At 34.1% G+C, this 19393-nt stretch overlaps 1 protein-coding gene across 2 annotated transcripts in view; it reads left to right on the top strand.

Moving 5' to 3' along the window:
- Window positions 1-213: 213 nt before the first annotated feature.
- LOC134527424 (protein pygopus-like) overlaps window positions 214-19393 on the top strand; it is a 127304-nt gene continuing 108124 nt past the window's right edge. Inside the window, exons 1-3 of one of the 2 annotated variants that reach the window (XM_063360097.1) lie at window positions 214-1019; window positions 1097-1216; window positions 17131-17291. In XM_063360097.1, coding sequence (XP_063216167.1) covers window positions 982-1019; window positions 1097-1216; window positions 17131-17291 — 319 coding nt within the window. In that variant the 5' untranslated portion in view covers window positions 214-981. The remainder of the gene's footprint in view (window positions 1020-1096; window positions 1217-17130; window positions 17292-19393) is intronic. The other variant, XM_063360096.1, reaches the window with a different exon arrangement.

Below are 19393 nucleotides of genomic sequence, written 5' to 3'. Positions count from 1 at the left end.
CGATACAAATTAAAACGTCATCTCTGTTTCAACAACTGTTGGGGCTTAACATTATTAATTTTTGTTAGAATTTTTAAAAAAATACATTTATTTATATTTGTTTTTAATTTTAATAAAATTGCTGATAAAAATAGAGATACATATTTTAATGTATTATTGTAAGTTATTTGTGCTCAGTCACCGATAAAATTCTTTTGTGAAATTATTTCGATTACAATTGACCTGTTAAACCACTTGAACGGTTATTGTTTATTTAGGATAAATGTTAATGTTTTTGAAGTACAATAAGTACTCTATGACAATGAATATAAATATTATTTATTTCCTGAATGTTATATTACGAACGTGGTTTCTATGGGTCAGAGATATGTAATGAAATAAGAATTGTAGAGAAAAGAAAAATAGACAATGGCGATACTAAAGTGGCGTGTGTTTAGTTAGGATGAGTATAAATTAACTTTCGTGTTTCTAATTTTGTCTTACACGTTGTTGAAGTACACACGACATGTGCATAAATATACTCGATTGGCTTACTTTTTCTTGCGATATTTGTGTTTTTGAAGCAAAGCTTTCCAACATCCAAGAAAAAATTGGAGCTTTATATCCTCTCACGAAAAACTGACAAACGATACCGATTTGGTTCAAGTGTCGAGATGAAAATTTTAAATTAAATACTCATGGCTTGTAAAATATGTTTTCTAAAATGTGTATGAGTTATTTTGATGATAGTTTAGGATGTTACTTGCCGATAAAAGTAGTTGGATGAAGGAAACTGTAAGGTTAAGTGCAGATTTAAAGTGGATTTTCGGTCCAGTTACTGCGAGGAGACAAAAATGAGAAGTGCAATGCTCGAGAAGTAACTATGGAAATAAGTACCTAATAGCGGGAATCGCATTTGAACTGTCACGACGGTTTTTCAAGATCCTGCCTTGGAATTAAAAGAAAGGTTAATGCATGATAAAGGGATGGTAAAGTAAGGACATGAGCCAAAACATTGCAGGGATGGCGCCCTTTGTCAGGTATAATTCTTTTGGAAATAAGTAACATTAGAAATTATGTGTGGGAATTATTGTTGATGAGTTTTTTTACTGTGTAGTATGCCAAGGGGAAGAAATCACATGTATTTCCAAGGGCCAGGAGGTGATGCACAACACTTACAACGGGGCCCATGCTTTCATGATGATCGTAGTGATAAACTCCTTGGGAGTTCCTGTGGGTAAGGATGTTTGTACATACTATTTTTTCTTATTATTTAGCCTTCAAATTAAAGATAATTTTTAAGATGAGCCACTTTTCTGAAAGGTTTTTTTAATTTCCTAACATTTGTTTTATAATTTCCTAACAGTTTGTGGCACTTCCAAGTAGTTAACTGGTAGTTTTTATTTAATATTTGCCTGTGCATTAACGTGGGTGCAGTCTGGCTTGATTCCTACTGAGCTTGAAAACAGTTTGCCTCAATGGTGACAGGGACCTTAAAATCAGAACCTCTTGCGTAGTGACAGGTATGAAATGACGTTACAGAGATACTTGCCGCAATTTGAATTAATACTTCCTGTGTTATTACTTCAGGTAGGTTTATTCTCCAGAAACATCGTTTTGCATGCTGAATACAGTGTTTCATTTGTTCCAAGCAATTGTGCCTAGTGATGAAAAAATACTTAGTTTACAGCTTTCTTGTATAATCAATGATAAATAGAAAAAATGATGGCATTAGTTCATTGTTTTTGAGTTCATTAAAATTTCAGGGTGTGTATATTCTGGAAAGTCAGGGAAAAATCAGGAACTTGAAATTGGTTAGGGAAAGTCGGGGAATTGACTTTAAATTCTGGATAAGTTATGGAAATTCCTAAGTAATAGTTTTTAAAGGGGGAAATGTCATGCTCTGTTATGCCAACACCAAGACTTAAAACACTTTTTTTTTTCCAGATGGTTATTTAGTATATATACCTAGTCGTACAGACACTAAAATGTTTTATGCATGGATCTGTTTGAGCTAGTGCAGCTTTAGGGACAGTAGAGGCGGAATTGTCTTTATTTCATTCAGAAAATTGCAAAATAAGTTAATTGTTTTTAAAAAAAAATTGTTAAAAATTTTTGTAATTTTTCATATGGAAAGTCATGGAAATATTTCTACAGATTTGTGTGGCCACCCTGAATTTTAATTTAGTGATTTAATTAATCTTAGCCCTTGATATTTTTTATTTATTATTTTGCAGTTCAAGTTACAAAATAAAGTTAATTTGTTCTGGTTACGTCACTTCATACTTGTTGCTACGTGACAGGATCTGATTGTAAGGTCCCTATCATTATTGAAACAAGCTGTTTATAAGCACTGTAGGGACTCGCGTGTTGCGGCGCCCAGGTTACTGCACAAGCAATTGTTAAACCTGTTAATTGCATGTGAAGTTATGGAAATATTGCAATGCTTGAAAATGTGAGATAGATAATACAATATGAAACTAAATGAATACATGTTTGCTTCTTTTTTTTAAAGCTATGTCTAACTCAATCCAACCAACTATTTTACGATATCAAAGCATTTGTTTGAACGGTAAACTACTTGAAGTGTCGCATCTTCTTAGGAAATGATTCAAAAGCACATCAGGAATTGTATCATATTTTCTAATTTTCCTCTAGAAAAGTGGCTCATTGTTAATTCACAGTCTATTTGTCATGGTTGTTACATTTTGACCTATATTTTTCATTTTGAAATTAGTGCAAATAGACTTTATTTTCAAACTATAATAGAAATAGAACTTGTTTACTTTGAATATTTTTGAGCCAAAGTTTCACTAATTGAAATAGAATCACAATATAAATATTTTTAAGGAAATATGCTGTCATAGTAATTGGTAACTATCTTTCAAGGTATGGAGTTTAAATTAGAAAACTATAGTCTCTCAATGAACCTGAAATATTGAAATACAGACTGTGTTATATGAGTAGTCTAAATAATGTGTACAGCTTTTTTTTTGTTAAATATCTCTTAAATTCACTTATTAAAAAAGAAAAAGGCGATGTCATGGGTGTTGCACATTATATGTCATTGGTGTTACGAGTGATTAACAAATATGTTTGTTATCCTAGAAATGACTTTGGATGACTGTTTTACTAGACACTAACTCAATTTACTTTTGAGGTTTTAGGAGTTCATTATATTGCTATTTACTTATTTAGTTGTATTATGTGAAATACAACTATGTTAAACAATATTATATTTATCTTGCCTGTTAAAAAACATGCGAAATACACTCAATTAATTGGAACTCTTAACAAGTAAAAATCAAAATATTGTTTAGTGAAGTATACAATTAATATAAATGGTTATAGTTTTATTCCTACCTCAAATTTGTACACCACTCGACTGCCAATTTTTGTTGTTAATGGTGTGGGTAGAATTCCTTCAATTTAATTTTTGAAATAGTCAATCTCATCATCTTGAACTGCTACAAAGACTCTTCCACTTGACTCTACTTTTTAAGAAATAATACTCTGACTTCACCTTCATGAATGAGTGAACATTCTATGTTCATACTTGATTGACAATACCTCAAGCACCTAGATCTTGATTTATAAAAGGATCCACCACTTTTAGTTTGTGAGGCACTGCATTTTATGTTAAAGCTACCAACATAATGGAAATTATCAAGCCTTTTGAGATAATGAAGTTCCTTATTCTATGATTTTCGATTACATTCTTCCATCTGTGATGCAAAAATTTATTGCAGTTTTCTTGGATTTCTCTCTCAGATACATATAGAACAGTTGTTTTGTTTAAAACTCGTCTGGTGATTGTGCCATGGAACTTTGAGTTTTCATTGCAGTCCATACTGCTCCTTTTAGTGTTTTGCCCAATGACATCAGCTGCACCTTTGCCATGCACAGCAGCAACAGTGTTCCACTCAACTGTCTCTGCACAGATAACCTCAGCCAAGAACAACATGTTAAACCTGTGTACTGGTTTTTGAATTGGGTGAACAGTTGTCGAAAAAATATTGAAGATGGTTCAGTTCTAACTCTGGATACGTCTGTTTTAAATTAAGCTGGACTCCCAATCATCCGTTTCATCCGTCCGTCACCCGTCCGTCTGTCAATTTCGGTCCGTTATTTCTCTTGTCAATTATTACCGACTCTCAGCCATCCGCCATCCGTCCGTCCGTCACTATTCTAAAAAAATTTACTTGGGATAATTAACTTTTGTTTTTATGAATGTGATAATAAGTTGACAGGCGGGAACAAGTGGATTAAACGGGTGCCGTCTTAAAAATAACATTAGTCATGCCAGCAATAAATAAAATTATGCTCCTTTTATTACTGCGTCAAAGGAAACAGAAAGAAGCTATTTCTATCCAGGCTTTTTCCCTCAGTTGCTTATCCCGATAGTCTTTGCTATATATATTATACAAATGCTTCCTTTCCCGGACGTAATTTATCAGCATTTCTTCCGAAAAGCTCATTCTCATAAGCAATCTTTACCGTTATTATGACAATAATAATCTGTCAATACGACACAGCCTTCTATATATTGCAAATTAAAAAAATTGAACACTGTTTTCGGAAAGTCGTATTGAAGACGATCGACTTAACAAGGCGGTGGACCATCCATTGGTCCGTCAAAAGCTAAAGCTTGGCAAGGTTTTGACGGATGGACGGATTGAATTTTTCGGGCCATCTGATTGGCTGCAGGTCACGTGATTGACAAACGGACGGGTGACGGACGGATGAAACGGATGATTGGGAGTCCAGCTTTAGACACATTAATTTTATATAGGTTCATGCAGAATGCTCATGTGGCTCAAATCATCGCTGATTATCACACAAGCAGCAGGTGAATATTGTAGCTTGAGAATGTGACCAATGGGCAGTCTGAATTTCATCCTGTGATATTAGATAGTAGTTCTCAGTAAAGTTGACTGGAATCACTGCTTCATCTCTCCAAGTTCTCCTTCATATTGCCCAAGTATTATAACTGCTCATCCCTAAAAAATGTGTGTTTTTTAAAATGTTTTAGGGAAGAAGCATTTACTCTTAACAGAAAGTCGTCAAGGGTTGACACATTTTGTTGAACTTGTTACTGGCCATTATATTTTGACCACTGTTTCAATTTGATTTCCTGTTTCAGATCTACATCAATTTTCAAAATTATTCTGTGACATCATAAATATACGCTTCACATTTGTTTGCCATGCAGCATGTATCTTCAGCATTACAACACACATTTACAAGCAAAAACTTATGTGTTAATAATGTTTCTGAACTTTCACAATAGTCAGAAACTGCCTCCACCAAAAATTTAAATTTTGTTATGTTTTTTGCATGCACATACATTATGTGTTATGTCACGCACAAAGAGGACATGCTTGGGGTGCAATTCGTAGAACTGAGATCGACCCACTTTGATTTCATGTTTCTGCACGAAGAGCCTCCGAACATCATCAATACCCATAGTTAGGTAACACCTTTGTTTCTGTATTTTCTCTCCATTCTTTTTTTTTTTTTGTAGAAATGTGGTCCCTCTTCCTTTACGAGCTTGCCAAACATTCATTGCTCTAAGAAAACATTTGAACTTTCTCTACAAGATCCTTCGGCTTTGGTGGTTTTTTTTGGCAGCAAAAATGTCACTAGGCTTCTCAAATGTCTCTTTAATAAGTTGTCGAATAACAGTATTCTTTTTTTCTGGGGCTTGATGTTAAAAATTATTTAGCCTTGAATACAGTTTTACGTAGGGTACTCTAGAATGTGTATGAGCCCAGAAATTTCTCAGGAATTCTTTTTTTTTGTTTTGAGAGCTGTTTTATTTTTCCTAAACTTTTGTACCTTTAGTTAGATTCTTTCTCTCTTTCTGAACAGTTACATTTCACTTTGTTCACATTTTCATATTCCCTGCTTGACATCTCAATTCATCTCAAAAACTCATTCAACTTCTCTGGATCTTCCTTTGTGGCTCTCCATTTTGCTGTTATAGGTGCAGACTTAGGCCCCATGCTCTGCAATATGCCTTCATATTATTTATTTGTTTATAACATACACAAATGGATGGTTACACCTATGACATAAATGTAACACCTGTGACAGCAAAAACCATATTAAAAAATATGTATGAGAGTCATTGGGAGATAACAACCAAAATATTAACCTGGTAATTATCGGACTTCATGGCTTTTTAGAACGAAAGAAAAAAAAATTCTAAAATATAGTTTTCCCACACTACACACGTCCATAAATTTACCCTGAAGGGATGGTTTCTTAATAATACTAGTTTGTGAAAAATTATAGTTTATATGTTACATTAATATACCAGCATCAGATGAAATATAAACAAAAAACGGATAGGTATGTTTTTCAAGTACTAGAGACGTTCCTAAATTTACCCTGAAAACATTGTTTTTTAATTCATTCTTATTTGTGAAAAATAACAGTTTAAAGCTTATATTACAATACCTGTGTTTTCACACTGCCGTCGCCAATCATTGTTTACCTGCAGCCGTTTATCTTTTTGTTTAGCATACCTGTAGCCAACTATAGAGAATTAAAAATACTCTAATTCTTCCGTTTCATATATTGAAAGTTATCCTGAAGGCTTGATCCTGATGGCATGATCCTGTTGGCTTGATCCTGTGGTACATTGCTGTTTTAGTTCAGTACGTCCGAAGATCCTTTACATTAAAAAAATATTGTTTTATAATAATGAAATATAATCATAAGTCGAATAAAGAGGTTTTTTTTTCAGCCTACAATCATAATTCTATATTTTTTGCAATTTTATTTTATATGTAGGATCTACCAATGTACTGAACTATAACAGAATGCATTGTGTACCACAGGATGTAGCCAACAGGATTATGCCATCGGGAACCTTTGATGTACTGAACTAAAACAGTAAGCATCATGTACCACAGGATCAAGCCATTCCATTCCAGTTTCCATAGGGTTTGACCCCTAGTTTTTGTTTGGTAACCCGGCTCTCTTAGGGTCATTCCATGTGAAATCAACCAATAAAAAAATTAATTTGGACCTTACCCCTTTAGATTTGAATGATTTTTGGTACACATGTTGGAGCCATGGGACAGTTTATAAATACAACATTTTAAATTTTTCGGACTAATAGTTTTTGAGAAATAGCCATTCAAAAAATAAAAAAAAATATTTTTTGCAATATTTGGATACAGTAAAAAATATATAACTTCAAAACTATTAGGTCTAGAGAGCTCAAACTTATTTTATTCTCTTCAGTATTTAATGGGCTTTAACCTGATAAATAACAAGGCTGTCATCCTTCACCTTCCATTTTTTTTCAAAACAATTAAAAAAATATTTTTGAAAATCTCAACACCCCTTTTAATTTTTTTTCCTGAAAAATATATGTTTTTTTTTGTATACTAATAGACTACCTCTATACCAAGTTTCATAATGGACCAACAATGGACTCGTCTAAAAAAAAAAATGTCTTAATAGTGCTTAAGCCAAAATTTACTGAATTTTGTTGCCCAAGAGTGAGAATTTAATATTAATTTTTTTAAATATGAATTAAATCACTGAAGATCTGGTGTTTGTGCCTCCTTTACCGGTTGATTTAGTGGACATGAGAGCTTGCATCAGGAATGCTTTTGATCGCATTGACACGGACATTCTTCATAATGTTTGGGAAGAGCTTGATTTTAGGGTTGATGTGTGCAGGATCGCAAAGGGTCAACATATCGAACACTTGTAAAGTCCCAATAAAACTTGTTGAGTTTGTGCACATAACCACCAAGTTTCATCCCGATATGTTTATAAATGCACCCACAACAACCTCATGAAATTGCTCCAATCATTTGTGGACACCCTGTACTTATTGAACTAATAAGAAAAAATGTTGCTTATTGATTTAATATCTAAACAATTTTAATGTGTTTGTAATATTAGCCACTGCAATATTTCTTAAAAATAAATGCATAACTGGAGAAAAAACATAAAAGATTTTAAGTTATATCCAAAATATTCATACACTAGTATGCTGTTTACTTACCAATTTTTAGGATGAAAGAGTATTTGAATTATTTTGCAAATAATTGTTAAGTTGTGATAATTACTAGAAAGTAAATGTCATAAATTGTGTTAGTAAAGTAATATAGCAAGTTTATTTAATTTTTTTTTTTTACACTTTTACTCAATCTTGATTTCTTAAAAAAATTTCTAAAGCATGTGTTGACACATAATTTCAGTTTTACTTAACGTGTACACTCTTCAGGTTGCTATCACAGGATTCACTACTCCTAGAATAGAATTACTGGGTACTGTTAGTATGTCATTTGGTTTGGGGTAAAAAAATGAAGGAGATGGCCCCTTAGGATGTAAAAAGCGAACTGTAAATTCATTTTCACCATTTTTTTGAAGAATACAAGCAAGCCACCATGATTTGTCGTAGACTACTGTAACATATCCAGAGTCAATTTTCTGTAAATCTGTAGGTGTTAAAAAATTAGGTAAATATTTACTTGGGTGGTATTTCCGAAAAAAAATGTTAAAAATCCGAAAATACCTTTATATAATGCTCTTCAACTTCCTCTTTTCATTAAAAGCGGCGGAGATTAGAAATTTCAAATACTTTAGGAGATATAGAATTTTTAAATTTCAGCACAAAACCAGCGCATTCCTGTGGCGTGCGTGGACCATTGTTTCTTGTTTACGTACGAGTATTTTTTTTTATTGGATAATGATGTCACGTGATTGTTCGTGATAGGCCAGAATTCAAATTAACTAATACGTGATTATTTAGTTCAATTATTGTTTAAAACGGTGTTTAATTACCGCCTCCAACTTAGGTGAGTTTTTAACGTTTCTAATTTTAAAGTCTTATTTGTTATTTTGATATTGTTGCGCAAGTAATAAGTAACAAAAAAATTTACGTGAGTTGTTACTGTACATCCTTTGTTACGGGTTTGTTAGGTAAGGTCAGTTACATTATAAATAATTTAAAACTAAGGAATAATTAAAATTAATTCACATTATTTTTAATATCACCTTAGTTTGAAAGTATTTATAATGTAACTGACCTGACCTAATCGACCATTTTAGTTTACTGTTCACCCTTTGTCCGGGTTTGTTTGGTCAGGTCAGTTACATTATAAATATTTTAAAACTAAACAGCCATTAAAATTAATTCACAAAATAATTTTTAATGTCGGCTTAGTTTGAAAGTATTAATAATGTAACTGACCTGACCTAATCAACCATTTTATTAATTACGCATTCACGATTCACGTATTCACGTCTCACGAACACACGGCAAAATAACAAAAATGGCGCCGCTCGAATGGTTCCACAGGTCTTGTATTGCAAAATTAAAAAATTCGATATCTCCTAAAGTATTTGGAATTTCTTATCTCCGCCGCTTTTAATGAAAAGAGGAAGTTGAAGAGCATAAAATAAAGGTATTTTCGGATTTTTAACATTTTTTTTCGGAAATACCGCCCAAGTAAATATTTACCAAAAATCAACTTTTGTTACAATTTCTGTCACTATTTGTGCACTTGATGAGAATGACTTTGTGAGAAGACGATTTTCAGAAATCAGTATAAACGTATGCAGTTTGTGAGTACCTTCAATTGCTTTTGAATTGTTGAATCTCCGTAAAAGTTTCTTTTCAGCTGCATCGTAATCATCAGCTGTCCAGTATTCAATGTCTATACCCGGAATATTGTGATTGGCAAACTCAAAAAGCTGCTTTGGTGTAAGTATTTGGTCATTGTATGGTCTTTGCAAACTAGCTTTGGAAGCTAGTCTTTTAACTGTGCCACCTAATCCATCGCAGGCACTCTTGCCGTGTGATGTAGCGAAGAACTGCCATTCTGCTTCTACTTGAAAATCATTCTTGTGTAGGCACAAGTTTAAAAAATTCTTTCTATTTTTATACTGCGCAGCACTGCCATCAGAAAAGTAAGTGATTTTTCTTAGTTCAAATGGTAGTGTATCTTTCAGTATTTGTGTAATTTTTCTTTGAAAAGCATAGAATGCTATTGTATTGTGTTGCAAACACTCTGAAATGAACACATACTCCGCATGTCGTAGTTTTTCTTGCCACTTATAATATACAATAAATGGGTACAGTGTGGCTTGGCTGCTCGTCCAGTGATATGATTGTACTTTGTCCTGCAATACAAATGAATAATTTTCTGCAAAGTCACAGTTAACGATAACCTCACCTTCCACCAGATTTTCCTTACATTCTAAGTAGCAATCTTTCTGTTGTAATGCAATAAATGAATGGGTTTTCAGTTTTAAGAGACTTTCTGTAAAATCGTCTATGAAATCATTAATTTCTTTCACAACTGTTTCCATCATACATCTGTCTACTGTCACCCATTGCTTGTATGTTACCTAATCAATTACCTCGTTTTTAAATATCTCAGCCAATGCTTCTTTCAGGTATGCTGTCCCTGGACACTTGATGCATTCATTCATGTAACAATGAGGGGCTGGAGGGTTACGCATAATTTTTGCTAGAAAAGTGTGATATGTTTTAAGAGGTGATCCTTCTAAATAAAAATTGTTTATCCCTGAACCAGCTATCATCAATTTGACATTTTGATGCACAGTACACACACATACTGCGTGAGTTCCACTTTTACCAGCTAAAATACAATTTTTAGGTCTTAACTCACAAAATTTTGAGAATCCAATTTGTTGAGTTTGATGTTTTTCTTTAAAAGCTTGATAAATTTCATTTAAGTTATCTAATACTAAACACTTTTGCACTTGAATTTTCAATCCTTTGTTCCTGATTGTAACACAATCTTTTTTACCAGGCATAATTATACTTATGTCATCCTCTTGATAAAAATCTTTAACAAGCTGTGCAGTATCTTCACTTAATGTTTTGCCAGGCTTTTGTTACAGCGCGAGCCATATAATTAGTGACACCAAACTCTTCTTCAATTTTTTTACATGTCCAACTTTCGGGTAACACGAATAAAATAGTCATTTTTTCACTTAGCTTAGTTGTTTGGGCAATTTTTTTTTTCAATTGTTCAATATTTTCAGACTCACATTTTTCTTCTTTGATTCCTTCTTTAATTTCTTTCTTAGAAGAAATGAATTTGTTTTCTAAGCTTGTCACTATTTTTTCTATTTTTTTTTGTGGAGTAATTTTCTACAGCAAGTTTTTTTCTTTTTATGAGAGTTTCACCAATAAGTTCCAGTGATTTATTTAAGTAATGTATCGATGCTCCTGAGTCAGTATATGATTCATCATCAATGTCATCCTTTTGACTCTTACCAGCTACATTACCATCCATCTGTTCTGATATTTTAAGTTCACTATACATATTTTAATACCCATTTTAATGTCTGTATTTAAAGAACACACACTATCGGTCACATTTCTGAGATATTTTTTCTCCAATTTCAGATGGTTTTGTTCCTTATATGGGTTACAACATTTAACATTATAAATACACCAGTTATTTTTTTTGATGTTTGTTTGCCATTTTTAAGAATTAAAAATAATTATTTAGCTTTATAACAAATGCTAATAATAGTTCACTCTAAATAAATAACAGTCTTGACACTTTGAAAGAAGTATGCACTCAAATAATTTACATTCAACACATTACAAATATGTAGACAACCATTAAGTTCACAGTCCTACAACTGACTGGGATAAACAAGAGTGCCACAGAAATGTACAGGTTATGTTGGGAATCTTTTTCACAGTAAAAGCAACATTTGCAAAAAAAAAAAAAAATTAAATAGCTATTCTTACAAACACATTAAAACTTACAGTTTGTATATTAATAAAACATTTTGATGGCTGCAGTACAAAATGTATACATTCTGATTATTCAGTAATAAAACTTAGATTTTATTTGCATTTAAAAAACCTAATATTAAATGCTCACTCTTTGGTGACATTTATCAGCAAATTTGGCTTAAGCACTATTAATTAAGAAAAATTTTTTTTTTAGATGAGTCCATTGTTGGTCCATTATGAAACTTGGTATAGAGGTAGCCTATTAGTATACAAAAAAAACATGTATTTTTCGGAAAAAAAAATAATTAAAAGGGGTGATTTTGAGATTTTCAAAAATATTTTTTCAATTGTTTTGAAGAAAAAAATGGAAGTTGGAGGATGACAGCCTTCTTATATATCAGGTTAAAGCCCATTAAATACTGAAGAGAATAAAACAAGTTTGAGCTCTCTAGGCCTAATAGTTTTGAAGTAATAAAATTTTTGCTGTTTCCAAATATTACAAAAAATATGATTTTTTACTTTTTTGAATGGCTATTACTCAAAAACTACTAGCACAAAAAATTTAAAATTTTGTTTTTTTCAACTGTTCCATGGATACAAGTGTACCAAAAATTAACAAAATCTGAAATGGTAAGGTTCAGAGCACTGGTTGATTTCACATGGATTGACCCCTTAGGCTTCTGCTCTGTCCATCCTGGGGCCCCCACGGGCGTGAATACGGATATGCCGTATACGTGAGACAGGAGAGGTGTTAGATATCCAGTTATAATCAGAGGCTGAGGCTACCCATCTCATCTTAACCACCACCTTCACCCCCCTGCCTCACTTAGCTATCCAGGCTGCGTCCTAAGCTCTTAGACGTTAACAGCATTGCTGGCACCTACCCCGTTCTACCACATCAAACTGGAACCCCTCAATCACCCAGTGAACCCGTGGTCCGGTGAAGGACTATCCAACTTCTCCTAGCTGTCCAGGCTAGTAACCAGAGCCATGTTGTCGCTCACCACGTCGACTCCACATAGGGTTATAGAACCCAATGGAGTCTGCTCCAAGCGATCGGAGCACCACTACCAAGTATGAGTCCTACCCAATTAGAATCCTGGGTCTAGAGGAAACCTCAACGGGACTCCAATCTTTCATGGATTCTTCCTGTACTAAAACCAACTTGGTGTCTATACGGCATAAGACCGCCAAGAAGCTAGCCGACTGACACTCTTCAGAGTCACTCCACTGGATGTCCTCGTCTCCTCGGACTGCCCTCCGACCTGCTGTACCCTGGCCCAACAGGTTTACAGCCGGTTAAGGCCCGGACGTGCCTGAACTCATCCGGCGGCGACCACAGAAAGCCCTGGCTAGACATGAAAAACCAGCCGTGCGTGGGCTGGAGGGCCTCGGGGTTACCTCGGTACCTCCCCCGACCACTGGACTAGGGGAGCGTATCACACCTAGTTGAGCAGTTTACAGCTCTTTTTTAAGCCCTGGTGCCCCCGAACCACCGGCGCTATTCTCGGTCATTACCATTTCAATAGGCTTGATCCATTCACTATGGGGTCCAATGGGAGCAAGACACCGAGGCTCGGCAGTCAAACCCCCCAGAAAGGTTTTAAACGCATCTGCTGTTGCCTGCAGATTCAGCCAATTCACCATTTCTGGTCCCATACATGCAATTGAGGATGCACTGTGGCAGGGTTACACCCGGCATTGTCCTCTTTAGTTAAGGCGAGGCTATGACTAGAGGTTGAGGCTACCCATCCCAACATAGTCACCACAATTTGCCCCCAACAGCGGTGCCCATATGGAGGCAGAGGATTGCCACTTGGTGCGGAGAGGCTATGTATTCGCAAACTTGCACCCATTCCGTGAACCTGTCTGGGATACTAGAGCCGACAACAGCTCCGACACCTCGAGCGACAATCACCTTCCCGCAGGGTCAGGCCCACTCCCGCCAAGGTCAAGCCAACAGGATCATGCCATCAGGATCTTTCGATGTACTGAACTAAAACAGCAAGCATAATGTACCACAGGATTAGGTCAACAGGATCATGCCATCAGGATCTTTTGATGTAGGTACTGAATTAAAACAGCAAACATCATGTATCACAGGATCAAGTCAACAGGATAATGCCATCATGATTAAGCCTTCAGGATCCAGGAATAAACTTGGATACATGAAACACCAGCCATAACAAACACAGAATATACAACGGCTGTAATCAAAGAATTCCCAGGGAAGACTGCAAAATTTAATGTGTAAGCTACTTCAGTCCACAGCTCGTATTCCTCACAGAATATGAATGATGTTAACAATTGAATCAAATTTTAGACTCCCATTAGACTTGTTCATTACAAAGTGACTCAAAATAATATGTACTTCTAATGCAATGTAACAAAACACACATTTCATAATACAATTATTTATTCTAATAAAACAACAAACATGAAATATAAGCATTAAAAATTCCTTACAACTGCAATAGAGTCATTATTTAAACAAATTTCATTATTACAACCCCTACATTGACATAAGTTCTCCAAAAAAAGACCCCACACGGGTAAACATAAACAATGAATGTCTGTGATTGCGTGAATATGTAGGTATTTTAATTCAAAGCTTTAAACTTATTTTTTCACTAACCAGTAGGAATTAAGAAACCTTCCATGCAGGGTTAATTCAGGAACGTCGTCTCTAGTATATGGAAAACATATATTCCTATTCGCAGATAAACAATGAATGGCGGCAGCAGCGTAAAAGCAGTTAAAAAAAATCTTTACTATATAAAAAAAGTTATTTTTTGCACATAATTAATTATTGTCTCACAATGCAAAGGGATTTCTCATTACTATGTTCATATTATATTTTAAAACAGGAATTTTTATATATTATATAATCTGTATAGTCTAATAATAACCTTAAGAGCATAATAATGAAAGAAGATACATTTTTTTTTTTTCAAAATCTGTAGCAAAATAAAAATTAATTAAATAAAACAGAAATACAACCAACTAATAAAGTTAAAGCCTAACAAGATAGTGTTACTACATCTGCCCTACCTAGCTTTGAAGAGTAATTTTGTGCCATTATGTTTTTAAGTAATGCAGTAGTATCTGCTGATAAGATGAGCCAAATGTGCTTTAAGCAAATATAAGTGAATACATTTTATTTGGTTATCGTATTGCTATAATATTATTAAATACATAGCTCAGTTCATTGGATTATTTCGTACTAGGTAGGTCTATATCCTCTTACTTAAAGTGATATTAAATAAATTACATTTGTTAGGAAATGAATTTCCATAAGTTTTCATAGTTAATAAAAAATAAAACTTTGTAATTACAACTATCCTTTAATAGTTAATAATTTATAGCCATCTAATGTGTGCAGAAACTATATAGTAGTAATTTTTTAATGAATTTTAACAAGGTAGACAGTATTTTAATAAAATTCCTTGTAAATAATCAGGTCCAAACCAGGTTTTAGTTAGTTTTTTTTTTTTTAAATTTTCATTATCAGAGTGTTTCATGTTATAGTTTAACCTTTTGCTCTGCAAATTGAATGATTCTATAGTTGACGTAGCTGCTCCGGTAGCGAATTCTAGCGGTATGTGCGGAACTATGCGAGTCGCTTTTAGAAATTTAGTGATTGATATTGGTATAATTAAAAAAGAATTTTTACGTTATTATTTAATAAATAATTAAAAATAATATTGAGAATAAACATTCACTTTATATATATTTTTTTAAATTTTAATTATTAATAATCTTGTATATATTATGAAATTAAATAATTAAAAATATATACACATGTTTGTATTAATGTGAAATAATGAGTATTTGTTTAATTATTTTTCATTTCAATAAATTTCAAAATATATTCAATTTTTAAAAAAATTCACCTTTTTTTATTATTATTTTTACAATATATTTGTGCAAATTCAGTCTTAGAATCTTCAGTGGACAAATGGACCTTATAAATTTTACATATGGGACAGTTGGATGTTCTTAAAATGAAATATAAGTATATTTCAGTTGCTGTCAGGAATTGTTTCTAAAATTAATAATCAGTTTGAATCAGGTATATTTAGTTTGAACGTGGTGAGATCCAAAATAACTATTGTAATTAAAACAACTGTTTTAAAACTAAAAAAATACCTGGTTTAAACTAAAGAAACAAAGTTTTTTATTTTTTTTAAACCGGTTTTTTATTTCAATCCTGATGTCAAGTATGTTCATATAAAAACTATGATACTTTCTTAATTCCTTATCAGCTGTTATTTTCATATAACGCATTATAACCAAGTTCTAAATCTGATTATAAAAACATAATAAACCTTTAATAAAATTATTTAGTAAGGGTCTATGATGCTACAACTGTAGCTGCTAAATGTTTGAATTAGGCCTAATGGAATAATGGCTGAAAACCAGAATAATACAAATGGTTTAATAGTAACAAGTGTTCACATTTTGTAACCCCAAACACATACCTAAAAGTAAAGTGCATATGTTGTACTGCTAGAGAGCGCCTGGTACTCTAGTTCATACCATGCTCTGTATTTAACCTGGACCACTTTTTAATCCTTGCCATTATACAATGTACACACTGGTGTCTCTTGGTTAGTCTTTCAAATACACACTAGTGTCATCTTCATCATGTCTGTATTTTCTGCAGTGAGCAACTGCATACTGAGCACATGGGATGCTTCTTTATTGGCGTCATGTTCCCGTCATGATTACTGTTCACAATCAATGCCAGAACCATGCTAACAAACACAAACAAGCATCATCAGTCTGGCTTGTATCACATGGATGCAGCTCTTCTGCTAAAATCATAGATTTCAAAATTAAATTTTAAAATTGACACCATAATGTATGTTATAACAAATTCCTGTTTTGGAAATAATTTTTTTTTGTCATGGCTTAAAGTAACTAGGGGGTTCTTATTTGCAAGTACTTACATGAGGTTAGTTGTTGAAAAAAATAAATGAATCCTGGTTAGGCATGGTCTTTTTTGATGTGTTCCCAGTTCCCACTGCTGTATGCCAAGACTCTGCCGTGGTGGTCAGGCCAACATGTGCTTTGTGTCTGCCGAGGGCATTGGTAGCCAACACATTGACTGGCAGAATATCTTCATTTGTGTGCTAAATATCCTGGAATTACAAAAAATAACAAGTAGAATTTGAATTTATAAAATATATTTTTCAACTGCCTTAGGTTAGAGCTGTGATAATGAAGCAATGCTGTGTTGCTAGGATATGAGCAGTCATTGTACAACAGCATGCATAATGGCATAATGCAGATGAAACTAGCCTTCACGGGAAAGGCTAGCCAAATGTTGGTGATGATCGCTACTAAATGCTGGTAAATGGTGTTCTGTGTTGTGAGGCATGTTTGGTTTGTGTAAGGATGCCGCTGGGTGGCATGGTCACCGAGTTCAAGCCACCCATCGCTGCCATGCCGGACCCTCCTCCCCCCACCAAGAAGAAACGGAGGACGTCGAACGCAGCCACGGCCCCTGCCCCGCCTCCGCCCCCCATGCAGGACCTGCTGCCCCCTCCTCTCACCGGTATGTCGTGGGTTCTCCTACTTCTACTTTCACTTTGAAACTGTTTTGAAGCTCCAGCATTGGAAATAATTTCACAGATAGATTTGTAGTGCCAAAAATAACACATTGCAAGCAGGCATGTTACATAAAGATACTGAGATAAAACATTGGTAGTCAGCATGTGATAAAATACTAACAATAAAGAAATAGCTAGTTAGAAGGGTATGTTGGATGGCTTAACAGAATGATTAAGTTTATTTAGTAAGAGAAGTGTATTTTAGATTATGCTGTATATCCATAACCATTATATGTTCTATAGTATTGTTTGTTACAAAACCAGTCTTTAAAAGAACTAAAGCTCTATTTGTAACTCGTTTTGACCCCACAATCCAGGAAAAATAAATAGTGGATTATATTGCTAGTTAATTAACTTTTTCCCAAGTGAAAGTTGTCAAACTAAGATCTAAGTAAAATACATACGCATATTTCCACATCAGAAGTCTTTGAAAGGATTTATAACACTGTGTATGGCCTATGGGCTGCCTTATCAGTCCATTCTTCTGGAAACTTCATGTTGATCAAATTTAACAATAGCATATCCAGTCTTTCAGATCAAGAATCAGCATCAACTAGCAAGTCTTTTCGTGATATGCCAACACAAAAATTTGACCACCCAGAAATTGAAGCTGTCTGGGTAAAAATTAAAACCTCTCCAACTAAAATTTTAACACTCTGTAACATCTAAATCCCTCCTCAAACACAACCTTCAACATATGCATCATACTTTCAAGAACTTGAAGATAAAATAGCGAATTCTTTAGACAATCTATTACCGTGTTTTATTGCATAATCGTCACACGCGCATAATCGTCGCACTGTTCTTTTAGGACATCAAAATTTGGAGGAAAATATTTTCTCGCATAAACGTTGCATGATATTTTAGATTCCGAGCGCTTTGTATCAGGTAGTTTTCCCGTATAAAACAATGTATTTTAAAGTTGAAATCTAATATTCATTCGGATGTTATAGCTTACTTATTTATTTCACAGAAATACGAAGTTGTCTGATGTCTAAATTTTCTTTTAAAGATGTTTTCAAATGTTATAACTTTTATCTTTTTTGTTTTTGTCGCTGATGTGTACCGCTTATAAAAATGTAGCCAGCGCTAGTTGGCATCATTCGTGTTTGGTTATGTTGATTCCCGTATAGAAAGCGCGCACGTGTCGAATATTGATACAGATAGCTCACCGATTGCATGCTTTGCGCGCGCTCTATCCGATGCCGAGTGAACTACACTTGATGGCCCACGCTTTCTCGTGGTGTGTACTATAATAGTTATGCGCTCTGACTCATGTTCACGTCACAGTTTTGGTTTTTCTAATTAAAGTTGAACAAAATATTTTTGGTGCATGACAATAATTTTAATTGTTTGGCGTACTTTTGTACTGATCAAGTCTGTTTCAACTTCTGTAAACAACGGATGTGTTGTGGGATACAGTTAGCCAAACAAGGGGGTGAAGAGATGCATGCGCAGGTCTGTCTATGCTATCGGCTGTTGTACAAAAATCAACTATGGCAAGTTATATTGCGGCTAAGGAGTGTTAACGGACCAAATGTTTTTATGTGCGCGCGTATGCCGCCGTGCCATACCGTTGTCGCCTGGCCATGAACTCAGTTTAGCCAGTTACAGGGGATTCACACAAATAAAAGCAACATCTGCCCATTCAGCTGCCGGTAACTGTACATGCTTGATCACTCATAATGCATCGAGTTCAAGTATTTCAGACAAAACTAGAATTATTATGGCACAAAGATTGTCATGAAGGCCACGCTAATGTGGGTAGCACATTAGTTTTAAGCAAGTCAACTGTGCGCACAATCGTAAAAAATGAGGACTCTTACCAAAAGTTTATATAAGTCTGATGCTGTTGGTTGTACTAGCTGGAATATATTTGACATTAGATACAGGAACACAAATGAACATATGAGGAAAATATTTTTAAATGAATGTTGCAATGAAAAAAATAATCATTGGCCTGACAGGATTGCTGTGAACCAGGTGGTGATACGCAAATAAGCACTTTAATTTTTGAAAAATTAAAATGTAATTATCCGGACAGTAA

The sequence above is a fragment of the Bacillus rossius genome, chromosome 1, assembly GCF_032445375.1.
Source record: "Bacillus rossius redtenbacheri isolate Brsri chromosome 1, Brsri_v3, whole genome shotgun sequence".
NCBI classification, from domain to species: domain Eukaryota; kingdom Metazoa; phylum Arthropoda; class Insecta; order Phasmatodea; family Bacillidae; genus Bacillus; species Bacillus rossius.
The sequence above is the reverse complement of the archived record's forward strand: the minus strand, read 5'-3'. Positions and strand labels throughout refer to the sequence as shown.